At 43.5% G+C, this 21,995-nt stretch overlaps 1 protein-coding gene across 1 annotated transcript in view; it reads right to left on the bottom strand.

Annotated features, from left to right (window-relative positions):
- PIK3C3 (phosphatidylinositol 3-kinase catalytic subunit type 3) overlaps positions 1 to 21,995 on the bottom strand; it is a 333,547-nt gene that overhangs the window by 304,720 nt on the left and 6,832 nt on the right. Inside the window, exons 2-3 of the mRNA XM_030192881.1 lie at positions 19,998 to 20,186; positions 15,318 to 15,461 (exon numbers count right to left, since the gene is read on the bottom strand). Coding sequence (XP_030048741.1) covers positions 15,318 to 15,461; positions 19,998 to 20,186 — 333 coding nt within the window. The remainder of the gene's footprint in view (positions 1 to 15,317; positions 15,462 to 19,997; positions 20,187 to 21,995) is intronic.

Raw genomic sequence — 21,995 nt, 5'->3', positions numbered from 1 at the left:
CAAAGAAGGAGAAAGGCATCCGATGGTAGCCTGCCGTGAACCTGCAGCCTGGAACAGAACTGAGGGACTTTGCGATTGGACTAAGTAGCAAAAAGATCCACTGAGGGGTCTTTCGAACTATAGGCATGCTCAACTGTAGCATTATCCTGCTCAGCCTGTCGGCCAGACTGCTGTTTACACCAATTAGATAAGTGGCTTGGAGAAAACATGCCGCATTGCGGGCCCACCGCTACATCTGCATGGCATCCTAACTCAGAGGGCAAGATCCAGTACTCCTTTGTTATCGAGTACATCACAACCCGATTGTTTGGTTGAATTAAAATAATTTGGTTGGATAGCCAGGAGGGATGCAACCTTCATCAGCAGCTTTTGACTGAGTAAGATGCAAAAGTGCCATGGGAGTTACATGAACTGCGGAAGCCATGTGTCTAGAAGTCTCAATATGTACTGTGCTGTAATCTGTTGAGACGGGCAATCATCGTGTTAAGGGAACACATGCACTCCCAGTCCATGAAGATACGCTGCAACAACAGCCAGGCACTAGGAAAAAAAACATACTCTGGATGCAAAGAGAGTATAAGTATCCTGTAAATCCAGAGAGCATAACCAATCGTTTTCCTGAAGTATGGGAAGAAGGATGCCCAGGGAAAGCATCCTGAACCAAATCTGTTTAGGCCCCTTATGTCTATGATGGGACGCAACCCACAAAGAAAGACCTGGAATAGAATCTCAACCCTTCTTGCCCTGGTGGAACGGGCTCGACTGCATTGGCGCTGAGAAAAGCAGAGAGTTCCTCTGCAAGTACTCACTTTTGATGGAAGCTAAAGGATTAAGCTTCCAGTGAACAATGTGGAGGGTTTGATTCCAGATTGAGAATGTATCCTAACCGGACTAGTTGAAAAACCCCACCGGTTGGAGGATAAAGAAGTCACCTTTGGTGGAGAAAATGTAAACTCCCCCCCCCCCGACAGGCAGAATGGCCGGTACGGACATTTTTTTTTTTTTTTTTTTTAGTGGCTATACTGAATTGGAGCCAGTCAAAAACCCCTCTGTTTCCTAGGGAATAGCTGCAGGGGCCTGATTAGGTGCACGCCGCTGACTAGAACGAGCGTGCTGAGGCATAGCCCGAACCGGCTGTCGAGAAGTAGGAGTATAGGTACGACCCCTTAAGGCACAAGGAAAACTACTCCTCTCTCTAAAGAACTTCCAAGATGAGGAAGTGTATGTACAGCATATCTATAGTTTTCTGCTGAGTCTCCTCCTCCAGGAGAGAGGCACACAGTCATGAGAGTCTGTCACTGTACCTAGAGCAGAAATCTAGGTGTTACATTACAAGTGTCGAAAATGCCCTTGGACAGGAACCTGCGACACACCGTGTGCTACCTGACCACTTGGTGAAAAGGTCTAGCCTATTCCGGTGGGAATGCTCGTAAAGATCTGACAAGACTTGATTTGGGATGCGATCATGCCAGCCTGGTACGCCATTCTCCAAAAGAGGCTAAGGATGTATGCTCTGGCCCTGGGGGCGCCAAAGTAAGTTCTTAGAACTCCTATCTGTTCTGAGTGCAGAAGACTCAGGTGAAGATAGTAGTCCAGGACCTCTAGCATCTGGGCATTGGGATTCACAATCTCCACTGTAATGTCAGATGACCATCATTGAACTGAACTAACTACTCAAACAGAGCAGCTCAGATCCAAACACGTCCGATATGGAGGCTAATATGGGTCGAGAAGTTGCCCCAGTAGGGTGCGAACACCCATACCAGAGGCAGCATCGGTGAAGGAGACCAGGTGAAAAGCCAGATGCCGCAGGAGGCGGTAGCACCCATGGCATCCAATGGTACCCATGGTCCCGAAGCCAAGGACAAAGTCTGGAAATGCAAGGGAATCGAAACCAGACTGCTAGACCATGGCACCGACGGTACCGATGATACACATGGTACCGATGGACCCCGGTACCAATGGTACCCATGGTACTTGGTACCGATGATAGTCATGGTATCCGGTATCGATGGTACCCATGATACCTGGTACCGATGGTAACCATGACATGTGGTACCAATGGTACCCCTGATATCCGGCACCAACAGCACCGACGGTACCGATGGTACACATGGCACCGACGGTGCTCATGACACCTGGTACCAATGGCACCCATGGCACCGATGGTACCTGGTCATGATATCTGGTATCGATGGTACTCATGTGCCGACGGCATCCATGATACCTGATACCCATGTATCCACGGTACCGACGATACCTGATAGTATGGTACCGATGGCAGTCATGATACTCGGTACCAATGGGCGATGATACCTGGTACCGATAGTCGATGGTGCCCATGATACCTGGTGCCGATGGTGCCCATGATTCCCGGTACCGACAGCACCCATGGCACCGATGACACTCGGCATCAACGGCACCCATGGTACCGATGATACCCGGTACCGACGGGACCCATGACACCGACCATGGTACCAATGTAGTTGGCATCGATACTCCTCGGTACCGACGCACCGATGATATTCGGTACCGACAGTACCCATGGCACCGATGATACTCGGTACCGACGGCACTCATGGCACCGATGATACCCGGTACAGACAGCACTCATGGCACCGATGACACTCGGCATCGACGGCACCCATGGTACCGATGATACCCGGTGCCGACGGGACCCATGGTACCGATGATACCCGGTACCGACGGGACCCATGACACCGACCATGGTACCAATGTAGTTGTGATATTCGGTACCGACAGTACCCATGGCACCGATGATACTCGGTACCGACGGCACTCATGGCACCGATGATACCCGGTACCGACAGCACCCATGGCACCGATGACACTCGGCATCGACGGCACCCATGGTACCGATGATACCCGGTGCCGACGGGACCCATGGTACCGATGATACCTGGTACCGACGTACCGGTGCATCGACGTCCAATGCCAGGATACCTCCATAACAGAGGGAGCAACGCTCTCGGCACCGACTGATGTCTGAAGCCCGGATACCTCCATAACCGAGGGAGCAAAGCTCTGGGCATCTCCTTTGGGCATCCCTGGCAGAGTAGAATACGTCTCGTTACTTTGAGACACTACTTGCGCTTCACAGGGAGATGATCCGGCCCAAGACACATCCGCCGATGCGCCCGAATGACCTGCCAAGCAGGAGGCGCCGAGGCAGGTGGAGACCTATTCGATGCATAACTATACCCAGCGTGCATCGGTCTCTGTCGGACTCCAGAATGATCTCCTTTGGGCATCCCTGGCAGAGTAGAATACGTCTCGTTTCTTTGAGACACTACTTGCGCTTCACAGGGAGATGATCCGGCCCAAGACACATCCTCCGATGCGCCCGAATGACCTGCAGAGCAGGAGGCGCCGAGGCGGGTGGAGACTCACTTCAAAGGTTACACCACTGATATTGTGTCACCAGGTTGCCCATTCAGTGGCTGACCAGGGATGCACCTGCTTAGGTTCCTGGTTTTTCCTGTGACATACACCTTTTATCACTTGTGGGGCTTAAAGACAGTGGTGTGCTGGAGCAGGCTGTCACAGCTCTGGAGAGCCGTTTGTAAAGTTTTAATAAATGGATCATAAAAATGTGGGCTTGTTTAGTTTGCTGGCTAGAGAGAGCCCACAGATAACAATATGCCAGCACTTTCAAGAAAAAGAAAAGAGAAGCTTATATGCTTTGTTCAGGCACAGCCCCTTGTGACTCTGGCAATTACTTAAATTTTTTCTTGCCTCAGGTACAAAAAATACCTGTATATATAAGCCACAATGAGCCTGCCATGAAAAGTACAAATGAAAAAATAAAAAAGAGATTTAACTCCGAAGACCTGAAGAAAACACGAAGCCCTAACGAACTCCGTGTCTCCTCAGACGCGGAAAAAGAAAAACTGAGGGGCGTGTCTGCACGGCGAGCGGGAAGAGGTGTGCGCACATGCGCAGTACGATCGCTCGCGCGTCGGAACGCCGTAAAGAGATTTTGAGATTTTGCTTTAAAATCCTCCGGGGCCGACGTGGCGTCACCCACTTGTGAGAATATCAGCCTGCTTGTCTTTGGAGAATTTACTGTTATCTTAAAGAGAAAAAGGTCACACCGAGTTTATAAAAGTTAACTGGTTCTGGCACGGAAGAAGTCCAGCAACCTTAATTTACAATCATTGTAGTCCCGATGCAGAGTAAGACATTAATTAACCTATATATACTACTACTAGACATTTTTAAAGCGCTACTAGGGTTACGCAGCGCTGTACAATTTAACATAGAAGGACAGTCCCTGCTCAAGGAGCTTACAATCTAAAGGACAAAAGTACAGTCAGTCAAATTGGGGCAGTCTAGATTTCCTGAAAGGTATAAAGGTTAGGTGTCGAAAGCAACATTGAAGAGGTGGGCTTTGAGCAAATATTTGAAGATGGGTAGGGAGGGGGCTTGGCGTAAGGGCTCAGGAAGTTTATTCCAAGCATAGGGTGAGGCGAGGCAGAAAGGGCGGAGCCTGGAGTTGGCGGTGGTGGAGAAGGGTACTGAGAGAAGGGATTTATCCTGTGAGCGGAGGTTACGGGTGGGAACGTAAGGGGAAATGAGGGTAGAGAGGTAATGAGGGGCTGCAGACTGAGTGCATTTGTAGGTAAGAAGGAGAAGCTTGAACTGTATGCGGTATCTAATTGGAAGCTAGTGAAGTGACCTGAGGAGAGGGGTGATATGAGTATATCGGTTCAGGCAGAATATAAGACGTGCAGCAGAGTTCTGAACGGATTGAAGGGGGGATAGATGGCTAAGTGGGAGGCCAATGAGAAGTAGGTTGCAGTAGTCAAGGCGAGAGGTAATGAGAGAGTGGACGAGAGTTCGGGTGGTGTACTCAGAGAGGAAAGGGCGAATTTTGCTGATGTTAAAGAGAAAGAAGCGACAGGTCTTGGCTATCTGCTGGATATGCACCTTGACACAGCCAGTAGGGCGAAACTTTGGCTACAAGTCGGTTTGGATTATCAGAATTTGATTTCAAAAGGTAAGTGTTTTTGCACATATTCTACTGACAGAAAGTTATTTGCACAAGTTTACCAGAAAGATGCAGAGTTTTTATGATTCGTAACCGGAGGTTTTTTATGCCAATGACGAAAGATTGAACCTCAATAAAATCCTACCACCAAAAAAAGTTGCTAAAAGGGTGGAGGTAGGGGATCAGAGGCTTTTTCCTCCAGGTTAATTAATATCATCCTCTGCATTGGAACTACAATGATTGTAAATTAAGATTGCTGGACTTTGATATAGAATACGAGTTTACTGTTGATTATTGATATCATCTCAGACTCTTTTTATATTTGGTTAATGAAAGCAGCATGAACAAAAGATATTAGGTGGGAGCCACAAAAAAAGTGGAGACAAGTGGAGGAAATAAAGAATCATAAAGAAATAACTGGTAAGCATAAAGCAACTGGTAATATGTGTGCCTAATTCTGAGCTTTATTACAATCTTTCCACGACGCATGGAAGGTGCTAACAATATCTATGGCAAGCTGAGGACAGTCCCTATATTTTATTCTTGTGATTTAGGGTCTCTCTTTTACTAAACCATGCTAGTGATCCCCATGTGGCAAATGCAACGCAGCCCATTCGAACTGAGTGGCCTGCAATATATTTGCCACATTGGGAATCGCTAGTGCGGTTTAGTAAAAGAGGCCCTTATAGTCCATACTAATCGCATCAATAGATTCTAATGGATAACAAACCACAGACATCTAACCAAATACATATATTTATAATCATAACAACAATTATAATAATACATTTTTAAAAACTTTTCAAAAAAAAAAAAAAAAAGATGAAATTAATCTTAAATCCACCAAAAGATTATTCCACTGCTTAGTTCCTCAATATCCAAAAGAATTATCAATTAACAATTTCAAATGAACACATCTTACTGAAGGAAAGCCAAGTTTCAGCAAAGATTGGTATCGGAAATTGTATGGTTATTTGGAAATGAGAGATACTGAACCAAACCTTCTGAACTCATACCATATAAAGTTTTATATACTGTTACTAATTTAAAATCAATTTCTCCTTAATAGGAAGTCAGTGCAATTGTCACAAAAGCTCCAAACCTTTGACAAGTTAGGTTTAGAACAGCTGCAGTATCTAGCTCGCAGTTTTGCTGTAATTCAACCATAAAAAAACTGCACTAATCTAAATGAGGTAAAATGATTGCCTGAACCACTACCCCCAAAACGTTTGGAAGTTAAATATGAACGTATTGCATGTAATTGACACAATCGAAAAAAAGTTTTCCTTACTAGCTCAATCATCTGTACCTCAAAAGATCATTTAAAATCAAGAGATACACCCAAAACCTTTTCCCCTACCAGCTTGTTTCATTGTTCTCACTAGATCAGCAAGTTTTCTGGTGCCTCTCCTCTGCACTAACTTTTAGGTTAACCCTTTAATGAACAGCTTTGTATCCTTTTCCCTACATAAAACTGACATTTTTCATTTGTCAATTTCAATGTCAAGGCCTTTGTTCTATAATTCCCATATTCATACTGTCATGCATTTAAATAACGACATGAGTGATTTGTTAGCACTGCAAACAGGACAGGAACACTGAAGCATCAGAGGTGTCAAGGCAAAGAATAAAGAAATTAATAAAAGCGAACAGTTTACTATTAAAGAGTACTGACATGCATTTCATTCTTCTGTGTACGTCCTGGGTCATCTTGGAAAAGTAGATAACTATAGAGGATTTATCAGAGGCACAGAATTTAAATAGTAATAATAATACAACGTTTTCTCTGTTCTGTACTTTCCTTTAGACCATTTCAGGTATGTGCCTCTTTGCTATGCTTTGCTTCGCAAATGCCTGCCTAAATGTTGTTTGAAATATGTATTATAGTATGGCACTTGCTGTGATCCTGAATAAATGGAATGAGTGATTATTGTGAAGGTATAGCAATGTTCAGACTCATTAAGCTTTTTCTCATCACGTACACAGAATAGACAAAATATAAATTCGCCGATGACACAAAATTATTCAGGGTCGTCAAGTCGCAGGAGGAATGTGAACGATTACAGGAGGACCTTGCGAGACTGGGAGATTGGGCGTGCAAGTGGCAGATGAAGTTCAATGTTGACAAGTGCAAAGTGATGCATGTGGGTAAGAGGAACCCGAATTATAGCTACGTCTTGCAAGGTTCCGCGTTAGGAGTTACGGATCAAGAAAGGGATCTGGGTGTCGTCGTCGATGATACGCTGAAACCTTCTGCTCAGTGTGCTGCTGCGGCTAGGAAAGCGAATAGAATGTTGGGTGTTATTAGGAAGGGTATGGAGTCCAGGTGTGCGGATGTTATAATGCCGTTGTATCGCTCCATGGTGCGACCGCACCTGGAGTATTGTGTTCAGTACTGGTCTCCGTATCTCAAAAAAGATATAGTAGAATTGGAAAAGGTACAGCGAAGGGCGACGAAAATGATAGTGGGGATGGGACGACTTTCCTATGAAGAGAGGCTGAGAAGGCTAGGGCTTTTCAGCTTGGAGAAGAGACAGCTGAGGGGAGATATGATAGAAGTGTATAAAATAATGAGTGGAATGGATCGGGTGGATGTGAAGCGACTGTTCACGCTATCCAAAAATACTAGGACTAGAGGGCATGAGTTGAAGCTACAGTGTGGTAAATTTAAAACGAATCAGAGAAAATGTTTCTTCACTCAACGTGTAATTAGACTCTGGAATTCGTTGCCGGAGAACGTGGTACGGGCGGTTAGCTTGACGGAGTTTAAAAAGGGGTTAGATAGATTCCTAAAGGACAAGTCCATAGACCGCTATTAAATGGACTTGGAAAAATTCCGCATTTTTAGGTATAACTTATCTGGAATGTTTTTACGTTTGGGGAGCGTGCCAGGTGCCCTTGACCTGGATTGGCCACTGTCGGTGACAGGATGCTGGGCTAGATGGACCTTTGGTCTTTCCCAGTATGGCACTACTTATGTACTTATGTAAATCCTAGCAAATCAGACCTTTTAAAATGGATAAAGGTTTCCAACAGAGAAAACAAGTTGTTTCTTCACTTGGCTGAATCAAAGCTGGGGAAAACAACACATCCATTGATAACAGCCAATGCCATATCTCCTGATATAAGTAACATATGAGGCATATTTTCAAAGCACTTAGCCTTTCAAAGTTCCATAGAAACCTATGGAACTTTGGAAGGCTAAGTGCTTTGAAAATATGCCTCTTAGAGGGGCATAATCGAACGCGAACGCCCATTTGTAAAAACGTCCATCTCCGAGAACAGGTCCGTGAAGGGGCGGGCCGAACTGTATTTTCGAAAAAAATGGACGTCCATCTTTTTTTTCGAAAATACATTGGATTAGGGCGTTTATTGAGCTGGGCATTTTGTTTTTTAGCGATAATAGAAACCGAAGCGTCCCAGTTCAAAAACGACCAAATCCAAGGCATTTGGTCGTGGGAGGGGCCAGCATTTGTAGTGCACTGGTCCCCCTGAGATGCCTCTATGCCAGCCTCAAATATCATACCTAGCTCCATGACAGTAGTATGCAGGTCCCCAGAGCAATTTTACTTTAGTTGGTGCTGCGCGGGACCCATTGCATGAGTCCCGCACAGCACTAACTAAACTAAAATTACTTCGGGGACCTGCATACTGCTGTCATGGAGCTGGGGATGACATTTGAGGCTGGCTTACAAGTTGGGAAAAAAGTGTTTAACATTCGTTTTTTTTTTGGTGGGAGGGGGTTAGTGACCACTGGGGGAGTCAGGGGAGGTCATCCCCGGTTCCCTCCAGTGGTCATCTGGTCATTTAGGGCACTTTTTTGGGACCTGTTCGTGAAAAAAACGGGTCCAACAAAAGTGACCTAAATTCTCTCTGAAAACGCCTTTCTTTTTTCCATTATCGGCCGAGCACGCACATCTCTGCTCAGCCGATAACCACGCCTCAGTCCCGCCTGCACCACGCCTCTGACACGCCCCCGTCAACTTTATGCGTTCCCGCGACGGAGTGCAGTTGGAAACGCCCAAAATCGGCTTTCGATTATACCAATTTGGGCACCCACAAGAGAAAGACGTCCATCTCCCGATTTAGGTCAGAATTTGGGCGTTTTTCTCTTTCGAAAATAAGCCTCATAGTAACATAGTAGATGACGGCAGAAAAAGACCTGCACGGTCCATCCAGCCTGCCCAACAAGACAAACTCATATGTGCTAGTTTTTGTGTATATCTTACCTTGATTTGTAACTGTCATTTTCAGGGCACAGACCGTACAAGTCTGCCCAGCACTATCCCCGCCTCCCAACCACCAGCCCCGCCTCCCACCACCGGCTCTGGCACAGACCGTATAAGTCTGGCCAGCACTATCCCCACCTCCCAACCACCAGCCCCGCCTCCCACCACAAGCTCTGCCACCCAATCTCGGCTAAGCTCCTGAGGATCCATTAGGGTTTGCTCCCAGTCCCAGAAAAAATACAAAAGGCAATCCAAGCTGTTCAGTCCAATTATCATTTTCATACCATTGCATAAAATAGCGATGATGGCAGATAAAGACCTGTACAGTCCATCCAGTCTGCCCAACAAGATAAACTCAATAAGGTATGATGTGATATTTCATATGTATACCTGATCTTGATTTGTCCTTGCCATTTTCTGGTCATAGACCATAGAATTCTGTCCAGCACAGTCCTTGTTCTAAAACTTCAGAAGTTGTCACTGAAGCCCATGAAAAGCTCCACTCCAACCCATCCAAATCTATTCAACTACAACCAGGGCACAAACAGTAGAAGTCTCCCCAGCGCTGACTTTGCTTCCTAGTTACCAATGGTGCCACCTAATCTACGCTAAACTTCTTTGGATCCATTCCTTCTAAACAGGATTCCTTTGTGTTTATCCCATGCATTTTTGAATTCCAATACCATTTTCATCCACCAACTCCCACGGGAGGGTATTCCAGGTACGAACCACCCTCTCACTGAAAAAATACTTCCTGACATTATTCCTGAGTGTCCCTCCCCCTCCAACCTCAATTCATGCCCTCTAGTTCTACCAGCTTCATGTCTCTGGAAAAGGTTTGTTTACGGATTAATATCTTTCAAATATTTGAATATCTGTAACATATCACCCCTGCTTCAACTTTCCTCCAAGGTATACACATTGAGGTCATCAAGTCTCTCCTCGTACATCTTGTTACACAAACCCCATACCATTTTCATCGCTTTTCTTTTTACATCCTTACCAAGATACAGCCTCCAAAACTGAACACAATACTCCAAGTGAGGTCTCATCAATGACTTATACAGAGGCATCAACACCTCCTTTCTTCTGTTGGTTATAACCCTCTCAATGCAGCCTAGCATCCTTCTGGCTGTGGCAACCGCTTTCCTCACCTTGAGATCCTCAGTCACTATCACCCAGAGGTCCCTCTCCTGAGCCAAGCTTACCAATCTCTCCCCTCCTATCTGGTACATCTCTTTTGGATTTCCATCACAATTTGTCTGAGCAGGGCACTCTGAAAGGCATCTACGACCTCTCTACTTCTCTCCAATTCTGCCAACGGGACATTCCAATCCACATCAGGAAAGGTGAAATCTCCCAGCACCTCCATTTTCATACCAAGCTTATGCATATCTTCTGTCAGATCTTTGTCCAGCTTCTCCATTTGTACCAGAGGTCTGTAGATAATACCTATGTAGATACGGGTTCCATCTTTCCTTTCCAGGCCGATCCATATAGCTTCTTCAGTCCCCAGGTTCCCTGAATTTTAGCTGCTTTTATATTATTTTTCACATACAGCGCCACTCCTCCACCTCCTTTGGCCCTCCCTATCCTTCCTAAAAAGATTATAGCCCAGTATGGTTGCATTCTATTCATAGAAATCAATGAACCATGTCTCTAGCAGAATGGGAGCTGTCGGCAGATGCCTTTCAATGAGTGACTCAGAGAAGTGGGGCATGTTGATCATGGATCTCATGGTGACTCATAATACAGCAAAAGTGTCCAGGTTCTTAGCAGAAGAAAAGAGTTTGGTTCAGAAGGTCTAGATGCCCTTCTCCAGCCATGGCTGGAATCAGTTCTTCTCTATTTTTCCACCATGACCAACGATAGGCACTGCTCTTCAGAATCCTTTATCATTGGTGTCTAGTAATTCTGATTCCTCAGGACTGGCCCAGATGGCCATGGTATGTGGACATAGTTTGACAAGGTTAACATCATTCAGCGGCACCAAAACATAGTAATAGTGGAAGTATTCTTGTGCTGTCACCCATCTTGTAAGCTTTAGTTATGTGTGTAGCTTGCTTCAATTGTATGGGGAAGGTGGGTAACATTGAGTGCCTGATTTATCCCGTTATCCGTGGAACATCTCCATTACAATAAAGCAAATTCTCTTTCTTTTAATTAGAAATGAGGCTTCAATGAAACTCAAGACCACTTTTACCAATGGGCAAAAGGGGCAACTGCCAAAGGCCCCTGCATAAAAGGGTCCGGCCACACAATTGCCCATTAGTAAATTTAGCCATCTCCATGTCTCTCTCTTTCTTCCCCCGCTCCCTGACAAGTTCTGCATCTGTCTCTGTCTCTCTACTTCCCACTACCCCCTTCCTTGTGATCCTCTGTACATTTTTTTTTTTACCGTCACCAGTGACTCAGCAGCAGCAGCAGAGATTAAGACAGTCTGCCAGCAACGGAGCCTTCTCTCTGTGCATCCCACCTACTCTGATTCAACTTCCTGTTTCCATGTAGGCAGGATATACAGAGATAAGGCCCCAATGCAAGCAGCCTGTCTAAATCGCTGCAGAGTCACTGACAAAAAAAAAAAAAAAAAAAAAGTACAGAGGACTATGGGGAAGGGAGAAGCAGAAGGAAGAGAGAGGGACAGATGCCAGACTTGCGTGGAGGTAGGGGGAAGAAAGAAAGAAGGCATGAAAGAGTGAGACCAAAGTGGAGAGAAAAAGAGGGGGAAAGATGCTAAACCGCAAAGGGGGGGGGGGGGGTAGAAAGACGCTGGCTACAGTGTGCGGGAACAAGGGAAGAGAGTGGGAATAAGCTGAACAATGGGATAAACAGGGACACAGAGAAGAGAAGGAGCAGGAAGGAACTATAAGGACAGGGATTAAGAGGGGCAATGCTGAAAGGGGGCAGAGATAAGGATACAGAGGGGGGCAATGTTGAAAAAGGGAAACAGAGATAGACACACAGGGGGGGGGGGGGGCAATGCTGAAAGAGGGGGAGATAGGGACACAGAGGGGGAGAATGCTGAAAAAGAGGAGGTGACAGACACACCAAGGTGTAATGCTGAAAGGGAGGGAAGGATAGGGGCAGAGAAGAAATGCTCAAAAAAGGGGGAGATAAAGACACAGGGCGCAGATGGTGAAATACAGGGATAGGGACACAGATGAAGATGCTGGAAAAGATGAGAGATAGGGACATAGAGGGGATATGCTGGAAAAGGTGTGAAATAAGGACCCAGAGGGGTGATGCTAGAAATGGGGGGGCAATGAGGATACTGAGGAGTGATGCTGGAAAAAGAGATGGAATGGGGACACTGAACAGAGAAGGGAAATGGACAGGATGAATAGGGATGCAAAAGGAAGATGGATAGTGGACATGGAGAGAGAAGAAATGTCAAATGGACAGAGACACTGTAAACATAGGAAAAAAAAACAGAGGAAAGCAGAAGACACTAGGACCAAAGTGAATTTATTAATTGGGATATGTCAGATTTTGAAAATGATAAAAGGAAGGGGGTAGGGTCGTAGATGAATCTTCCAAACACATGAGCAGATGTTTGCCAGGAGTACTTGTGAAATTATCACCGAGACTCAATACAGAACCGTGTTTCGGCATTACCATCTACTTCAGGAGTATGCTGGTGAATTTCATGAGATCAATCTTTCTTTTATAATAATAAGAGTAAAACAACTCAGGATAAAGTCTGAATAGACTATGAACTGTAAACAAACAATCTTATGATTTTTTTCGTACAAAAAAACAAGACGCCAAAAGAGGAGGTGCCCTCATTGTGTGCTCACCAGGAGTCAACTCCGACTCAAGGGCACATCTGGATGTGCCAAAAAAATTTAAAAAAAAGACATTTGGAGGCACTACCCCGAGCAGTAGAAAGGTAAGCTGCTTTTATATCACATGTCCTTATCATATTTATTTATTTGCTGCATTTGTAACCCACATTCTCCCACCTATTTGCAGGCTCAATGTGGCTTACAATGTTCCTTCATGGCATTTGCCATTCCAGAGTAGAAAGGTACAGTTGATATTAAATAGAGAATAAGGATGACATAATAGATTATGTGAATAACATAATGGATCGCCATAGTTGATCGCCATGGATCATATAGTTCTTAAACTCAAAAAAGCATTGAAGGACATTAAAAAAAAAACAAAAACCTAAATGTCTTTCCACTCTCAAGTTTATTTATAGTACCTAGAATTTCCACAGTCAGAATGGGGGAAATGCTTCTAATGAATTATACCATGAGAGCTGTCAACCACTGAAAATGAACCTGGAAATTCACCACTCAACTATTCAAGTTTATTGGCATTTGATATCCTGCTCGTTAGGTATTCTTTAAGTATACCTAAAACTCTTAAGTTTTTTTCAAATAAGAAACAGGTTTTGGTATATAAACTTATGTATGTTACAAAGCAAGTAGAGCTCAGTGTGTGCATACATACATACATGCATCTTCATGACTACAGCAACTGCATAGGCTGGAAGGAAGCCCAGCACGGTCAAAAGACCAGTAAAGCGCAGGGTGCCACAGTGCAAAAGCTGTAATAGACAACAAGGAAAGCGCATTGGCATTATCGGATGGTAACAGGAAGAGAGTACTGGAGGAAGGATACAGCTACAGCAACAAAGTTAACCAGAGATGGCTGCCGGAGCAAATAGTCAATTGGGCAAATACAGGGGCAGAGCATGTTGGAGCATGAATGGGGAGGTGATGGAATGAGCACTGGGATCAGGGAAGGAAGTGAAATGAGAGTGCTGGGGTCACCTGATAGGACAGGGAGGGGAATTCTCTGCCATTATCTGTCATCAAGTCTCATATGGTGCCTAGTACCAACAACTTGAGGAAAGAACTCAAGGGTGTGCTATACTCTTCAAAAGGCTTAGTAACATACATAATAACATAGTAAATGATGGCAGATAAAGACCTGTACGGTACATCTAGTCTGCCCAACAAGATAAACTCATTTTACATGGTGTGTGATACTTTATATGTATACCCGAGTTTGATTTCTCCTTGCCTTTCTCAGGGCACAGACCGTAGAAGTCTGCCCAGTACTGTTCTTGTACTAAGTTCTGAAGCTAACATTAAAGGCCCTTAAAATTTACACTCCAGCCCATCCCTATCTATTCAGTCACGATCAGGGCGTAGACCGTAGAAGTCTGCCCAGCTCCCGTTTTGTTTCCAATTACCGGCTTCGCCACCCAATCTCCACTAATATTCCACGGAACCATTCCTTCTAAACAGGATTCCTTTGTGTTTATCCCGTAGTCTTATCTTGCACTTGTTACGTTAGTAAAACCATGGAGTCGGCATACAGATGAGGAGCTTTTTAAAATTGCACCGCTCAAGATAAGACTATGTGAATATGCAATTATTGAGTTTCTACTTAGAAGACAAGTTGTGATTATTTGAAGATTATCTGTAACAAAGTTTTTTTTTTCTTATGAACTTTGATAAGAGCATCAGACTGTTCTAAGGAGCAACCTGTTATGCCCAGAATTGCATTTTCTATTGCTTTGAGTTATTAGTGAACAAGAGTGGTGCAAATAAGCTCTACTAATTTAGGCATGAATGTTGGTATGATTGGTTATAGTATTTGGTTAGACAATACAAGTATAGTTTATGTTATGCAGTACAAGCAGGAGGTATTTCCACATTAGAAGCATTAATTGTTGAAATAGATGAGTAAAGGATAATAACATTATGCATAATAAGTGACTCTAAAACTAGAAGACTGGTATTTGAAGTATTGTATTGATTTTGTACTTAGTTCTATCACGATAACTCATTTAGTATTATATACATATTCAATAGAGAAATTCTGAAAATCTGGCCAGCTTGCACCACTTGAGGACTGAACCTGGACAAGACTGATCTAGATAAAGATTCTCTCACATTCCTCTGTATCCAAGATGGAAGTCCACAGTCTATTAAATGTGATGCTCCCCATATCCGCTTTTCTTACACACAATTCTGTGTAAGTTGAACAAAAACAATTTTGACAAGTGTAAATTATGAGGAACAAAAAAACAAAACAAAACAAACAAAAAAAAAACTTACCCGTATTTTCCAAACAGTGAAACAGTTGTTCCTCCTACAGGAACTGCTGTACCAGGTCCATAGACATCCCAGATTGTTAAAGCAACCTGGGAACTTCTTGGCAAGTCAGAGTATTTCACTGGCAGTTTCAACCATTCATTCCAACTGCACAGAAACAGAAAGAGATCACTGTTGAGACTAAGAGTATAAAAGAGCCTCTTGAAAACTGGCAAATAATTACCACACCTGAATGTAACTTGTCTTGAACTACTACTGGATAGTTTTCCTCCTGTCACTTTGGCCTTCCCGATCAACTGGAACCAGCCTCCATTGAGGGAATGGTGCCAGGAGCCTTCATTCACAGCTACCTAGATCCCTTCCCCCATTTCACCTCTTTTCCACAACAATCTAGCTCGTCTATCAGAATGAAGGTCCTTCACTAAAGGCCACCAGTAACTGCCTCCATGTTCTTGTCAGTGGGTGCCACCACTGTACAATACACAGGTTAAAGATATGAACACGGCCTCAAAGCCTACCCACACCTTTAGGCAAACTTAAAGAAATAATGTTCAGCTATTTTTAATGAAACATACTGTGGTATATTTTGTTTGAACACATGTTGACATTCCACATCCTTTCAGAAAAAAAATCATGTATTTTTTCTAAAGATGTCTTCAAAGAACATCTCTTCTAAAAGGTCCTATATAAATGTCTATATACTATAATGTAAAGGATTTTTCCCTAAACTAGCAGACAGTTAAATGTGTCATACAAAATCAGAAAACTAAAAGCTCCATTCATAAGAAGAGATGAACTGCCATACTGGGTCAAACCAAAGGTCATTTAAGCCAAACATTCTGCTTCCACCAGTTTGCATGAAAGTGGGGCATCCTACATCAAGTCATCCCTATGGAAACACGAATGTAATGGATATTTTCAAAGTTCCACTGGAATCTATTCCAGATTATAAAAGTATACCATTTGCTTGTGGCTACGGAAGGACAAGCTGCTGTGAACCAACTAAGGATTTGTTGGATTTAACATCGTGTCTAGAAAATCAGCTTAAGAGACAGTTGTTCCTGCTGCTCTGATGGTGATTCTAGCCCTGAGTTCAGACCAGGATTGACTCTTGCATATATTCTTTTAAGAATCAATTTCTATTTGTTTTAATTGTGGGGTACCACTATTTCCTGAAGTTACCAAGAAGACCCAGAAGACAAGAAAGCATGTATACTAAAGCCAGGGGGTTTTATTTATTTATTTTTTTCTAACTGGGTGCTCTTTTCCCTTTGAAGTACCCTGTAAATGTATAGTTAAAAACCATTCTGTCAAGTAGGCATCCTTTGAACCAACACAGGTTATGACCTTCATTAGTAGTAGGAGAATGTTAATATCTTTTCAAGATGGTGCCTCATGAGGACAACTCTCGGTTTTTAGATCCTGGACTGTGATAACTTAGGGGCCCTTTTACAAAGCTGTAGTAAGCACTAATGCATGCTTACTACAGCAAAAATGGTTTACCATGGGGCACATTTAGGCGTCCCATAGTAATTTAGGGATGTGTGCACACTATCCATACACTTAAAAATAAAATGTATTTTTTTAGCAGTAGGGTGGAGAGTGAGCATGTTCTGTGCTAATTGGTTAGCGCATGGGCATTGCCACATGCTAGTCAATTGCCACAGGTTTAAGTGACTTGCCCAGAATAACAAGGAGCTGCAGTGGGAATCGAACCCAGTTCCTCAGGATCAAAGTCTGCTGCACTAATCCTCCTGCACACAACCCCCCCTCCCCCCCCCCCCCCACCAATGTCTCTCAGTCCACCATCATATATCTGGAGTTCTTATAACCAGCCTTGCAAAGATTTTCAGCTATACCTATCTCACAATGTCCCTTCTAATCCATTTCTGTGAGAAATCATCTCCCACACAGAGTGTTTAAAATGCAAAAGAAGGTATTAAAAGCATTAGCAGGGTCATGGTTAGAGGCAGCGACACTTGTTCAGAAGGAATGTATCCTTGGGAGCTTAGCAGAGTTTAGGTGGCAGAGCCGGTGGTGGGAGGCGGGGCTAGTGGTTGGGAGGCAGGGATAGTGCTGGGCAGACTTATATGGCCTGTGCCAGAGCCGGTGGTGGGAGGCGGGGCTGGTGGTTGGGAGACGGAGATAGTGCTGGGCAGACTTATACGGTCTGTGCCATGAAGAGGACAGGTAAAAATAAAAAGTAGCACATACGAGTTTATCTTGTTGGGCAGACTGGATGGACCGTGCAGGTCTTTTTCTGCCGTCATCTACTATGTTACTATGTTGTTAAGGTCAAGATTTGATCCCTCATTTCAGCAACAAAGATATCAACCTTATTACCTACAGCATTTTCTTTTACCTCCAGTAGATGTGATTTGTTAACCAGTCCTGACATTCTCCTATTTTAGAAGAGTAGGAAGCCGAGTAATTTGGATCTATACAATTTCATATGCTCTCCTTGTGAAAGATGAGTCTCTAATCCTGGGCATCTACTACTACTACTATTTAGCATTTCTATAGCACTACAAGGCATACGCAGCGCTGCACAAACATAGAAGAAAGACAGTCCCTGCTCAAAGAGCTTACATCTGGAATTTTGTGCCCTGAATTGGCTTCCACCACTGCAGAAACAAGCTCTCTACATCCGCATGTGTGGCTCTTATTAGATTTAAGCTGTGTGATACAGGAACAAACACTGATGCACAGTGACGATCCTAGGTCGGCTGCCACCCGGGGCGGATTGCAGATGCGCACACCCCACCCCCCCCACCCCCGGGTGCATTTTTAGCTGCTGGGAGCAGCCTCGCGGCTCTCGGCTCCCTCTGCCCCGGAACAGGAAGTAACCTGTTCTGGGGCAGAGGGAGCAGGGAACCAGCGGAGCCGACAGGCGCATGGCTTCTCTCTGCACCACTCTAGCAGCGTGCACCCGGGGTGGACTGCCCCCACCGACCCGCCCTTGGTACGCTGCTGCAAGTCTTGCAAGACAGACTTGAACTGGCATTTCTCCCCACATTGCGCAGTTTAAACCTAATAAGTGCTGTACATACAGAGGTAGACTACTGATCATTTTTGCAGCTGCAATAACAGGGAGCAGTGGGAAAGAGAGCCAGCAGATCGAGTATTCCTGCTGTCTGGCTGAAGGGGTTCCTCAGAAGTGGGAGGGAACTGAAGAGTGGCTGGCTAATTGATGGTGTAAATTATTTTAAAAAGGTCTTATAATCCACAGTTACCATTCAGGTTCAAAGTGGCTAACAATAAGAGCAACTCGTCGTAACTAGGAAATACTTCAAAATAGAAATTATTATAAAATCAGCAAAACAATTAAAAGACACCGACTAAAATGACATCAGATACCCTAAGACCATTACAGGCCTAATACATATTTTCTAAACAAAAAAGTTTTCAATAGTTTTCTAAAGCAAAGATAATCTGTAGTTCCCCTGATAAAGGAAGCGCGTTCCAGATTAGTGCTGCCTTATAAGGTAATGAATTTCCTAACAAATAAGGTCAACAGTATAACCTCACTCAGGCTTTAAGATTTAGCCAAGATGGCTTTTTAAGAGCTCCTGCTTTGAGGATGGGGAGGGTCAGAGTCTTCTCAGGTGCAACGTGCTGTTGGAATGGTTTGTCAACTGATATCAGGCTAGAGCAGTGGTTCCCAACCCAGTCCTTGGGACACATCCAGGTTTTTAGGATATCCACAATGAATATGTATGAGGTAAATGTGCGTGCATTTGACTGGATCGGTGTGTTAGTGACTGGGTTGAGAATCCCTGAGCTAGAGTCTAGTCTCCTGGGTAGGAACAAGTTAAAAACCTTCGGTCTGTCCTAGTACGGCAATACTTATCTTCTTAAGTCAAATTAATTCAGTGTGTAAACTCGATGGAAATGTTTTTGTTTGTTTGGAAAGTAGTGATATGGGGGAGGGGATCGTGAGGAAAACGGGTCATGAACTTTTAAAAATATAATGATAATATGATTTGGCCAGAGCAGAATGGGAAGAGGTGGAAATCTTAGATGAGGTTCATATATGCCTATTTCCAATAATTAATGTGAAGCACAGTGTTGTTACCACTTTTTCTATGCTATTTTGACATTGATTTATGCACTTCTTATACTGTGTTAGCTCTGTTCACCACTTTGAATGGCCTTATGACCACGAAAGCAGTATAAATAAAAAAAATCCAATCATAGCTTGCAGGAGAAGAAAAAAAAGATAAGAGATCAAATGAAGATTAGCAAAAGGAAGAAAGAAATAGCATAAAAGTATTAATCTGAATAGAATGCTTAAAAATTTTGGCATCTAGACATTCTTTTTCCATTTCCTATATAAGGACTATGATTTCGCTAAGGCACAATCTGCAGCAAGGGAGGGCAAGCACGGTCCTCGAGGGCCACAACCCAGTTGGATTTTCAAGATTTCCACAATGAATAAGCATGAGATCTATTTGCATACAATGGAAGCAGTATGCGCAAATCAATCTCATGCATGGGTATCTTGAAAACCCGACTGGATTCTGGCCCTCGGGGACTGTGGTTGCCCATCTCTGGTATTACTGCTGCTCTACATCTGACAAGCTTTCAAGGTTCTTCAAAATTGGATTCCCTGAGAAAAGGCAATGGTGTCAAGGAGTTTGTTTGGCTTATCCTATGCAGCATGAGAACAATATGCTCACTTACTTCCATCTTGTACTAAAAGCCTTATAGGAAGTCCGCACTGGGAGAGCAAGAGGCTTTTCTTCTGCAAACACCTGGCAAGTGACATAGAGGTCAGAACAGGTCTCCTGATATAAGCCTGAGAACTTCAACATCGGGTCTTCCAGGACAGCTTTATAACTCTTCTGTTCCCTCTTCCCTTCCAGGCTTCCTCTGAATCACAGAAAACAATACGTACTTTATTTTAAAACAATAAATCTGAAAACTCATTCAATGCATTTACAGTAAAAACATCTAAAAGGTAAACAAAATACTACATCAATATAGTATAATAAGGAACAATGTAAAACATGCCAGCAGTTCTCCCAAATCACCTCGACTAACACTTTTATTACCTGTTTTTGCCTTGATTCTATAATTATAAAAGACAGTTGTACCAGCCTCTAGAGCCCACCCTCTTACCTATTATTACAAAACAATCTTCCCACATATACTCTAATTAGACAGAGAATAAAAATATCAAGTTTCTTCCAAAAGATTAAGCGCCTTTGCTCCTTCTACACCTCACTAGAAGCATATTCTATAAGACAGACACAACTACTGAAAAGGCTCTAGCCCACCTGAGAGCAGGTAGGTATTTTCAAGAGTCAGGCATGACTCAACCATAAAGCTCTACAATACCATTATTAAAATACCACAACTTGTGGTAAAAATAACTTGTCTTAAAAGAAGCCCATATTGATAAACTCACAGCTAAATGTTAATGTCAACTATTTAATAAGTGGGAAACTGCGGGGTATCAGTGTTACAAATAAATAAATAAATTATAAGAGCTCCAGAACTGGGAGCTAATACAGCTATTTCAGAGAATCAGTCTCCTTCCTACTCCTCCCCATTAGTACTCTCGTCACAGAACTCTGGACCACCTGCAGCCTCATCGGTGAGTTAGCTAGTTATTGAGCGTATAAGAAACTGCCTTAATGCAGTGTACTTACGACCAGCACATGCATCATTGAGTACAGGGCAGTTCCATCTAAATACGCGTGCACCTGTTAAACAAGTCTTAAGTGGCTGCAAATGTTGTTCTATATTACTACATTTCCAAGAATCGACAAGTCTACATTTGCTGAATCTTACCTATAAAATCCAGGTTAAAATATCCATTTAAAATACAAATTATGGGGCATGTTTACTAAACCAAGTGCTATTGAGGGAAGAATGGCCTAACATACAACGCAGAAAAGTATTTTGCATTAGTTTTGCCTTTTACCCGCACTAACCATGCAGTTTGTTTTTTTTTGGAGGGGGCATGGAAACACTATTGAGCTAGCGAGCTCACATTAATGCACACTAAGGAGAAAATTCTATAAATGGCACCAAAACTTAAAAATTCAGCACTAAGTACTACTATTCTATAAAGGGCACATGCCTTATACAGAATAGTGTGTACCCCTGGATTCTATATAGCATGCCTAGGGTACCCAGTCAAAATGGCCCCGACAAAAAAGCTTCCCACAATAGCCACTGTCAAAACAGCCTGCCCACAGATATAGCCCTTGACAAATTAGCCCCCTGACAAAAGGGCCCGATCAGGCTGCCCAGATTATAGCACTGCATTATTTCTAGGGGGCTATTTTGTAAAGAGTTATTTTGTGGGAGGAGCCATTTTGTTAGAGGCTGATTTGTCAAGGGCTACTTTGTCAGGGCTTTCTGGTCGGGGCTATTTTGTCAGGGCTATTATGTCGGGGTGCCCGTGCCTAGAGATCTGCGCTGAAACCTGTAACAACGTGTGTAACTTAACTGGCTTAACAAGCTAATCAGCATTGATAACAGCGCTTAACAAGCAATAATGAGCACTAACTGTCAATAATTAGAATTTACACATAGAACTCACTAAGCACATTCTGTAATGCAGAGCACCTAACTTTTAACGCACAGGCAAAAGGTGGCATGGTTATGGGCAGGGAAATAGGCATTTCATGGATATTCTGAAATTTACATACATAGTTATAGAATATGGCC

This window comes from Microcaecilia unicolor, chromosome 2, assembly GCF_901765095.1.
Source record: "Microcaecilia unicolor chromosome 2, aMicUni1.1, whole genome shotgun sequence".
Classification (NCBI taxonomy): domain Eukaryota; kingdom Metazoa; phylum Chordata; class Amphibia; order Gymnophiona; family Siphonopidae; genus Microcaecilia; species Microcaecilia unicolor.
This window is presented reverse-complemented; position numbering and strand designations above follow the sequence as displayed.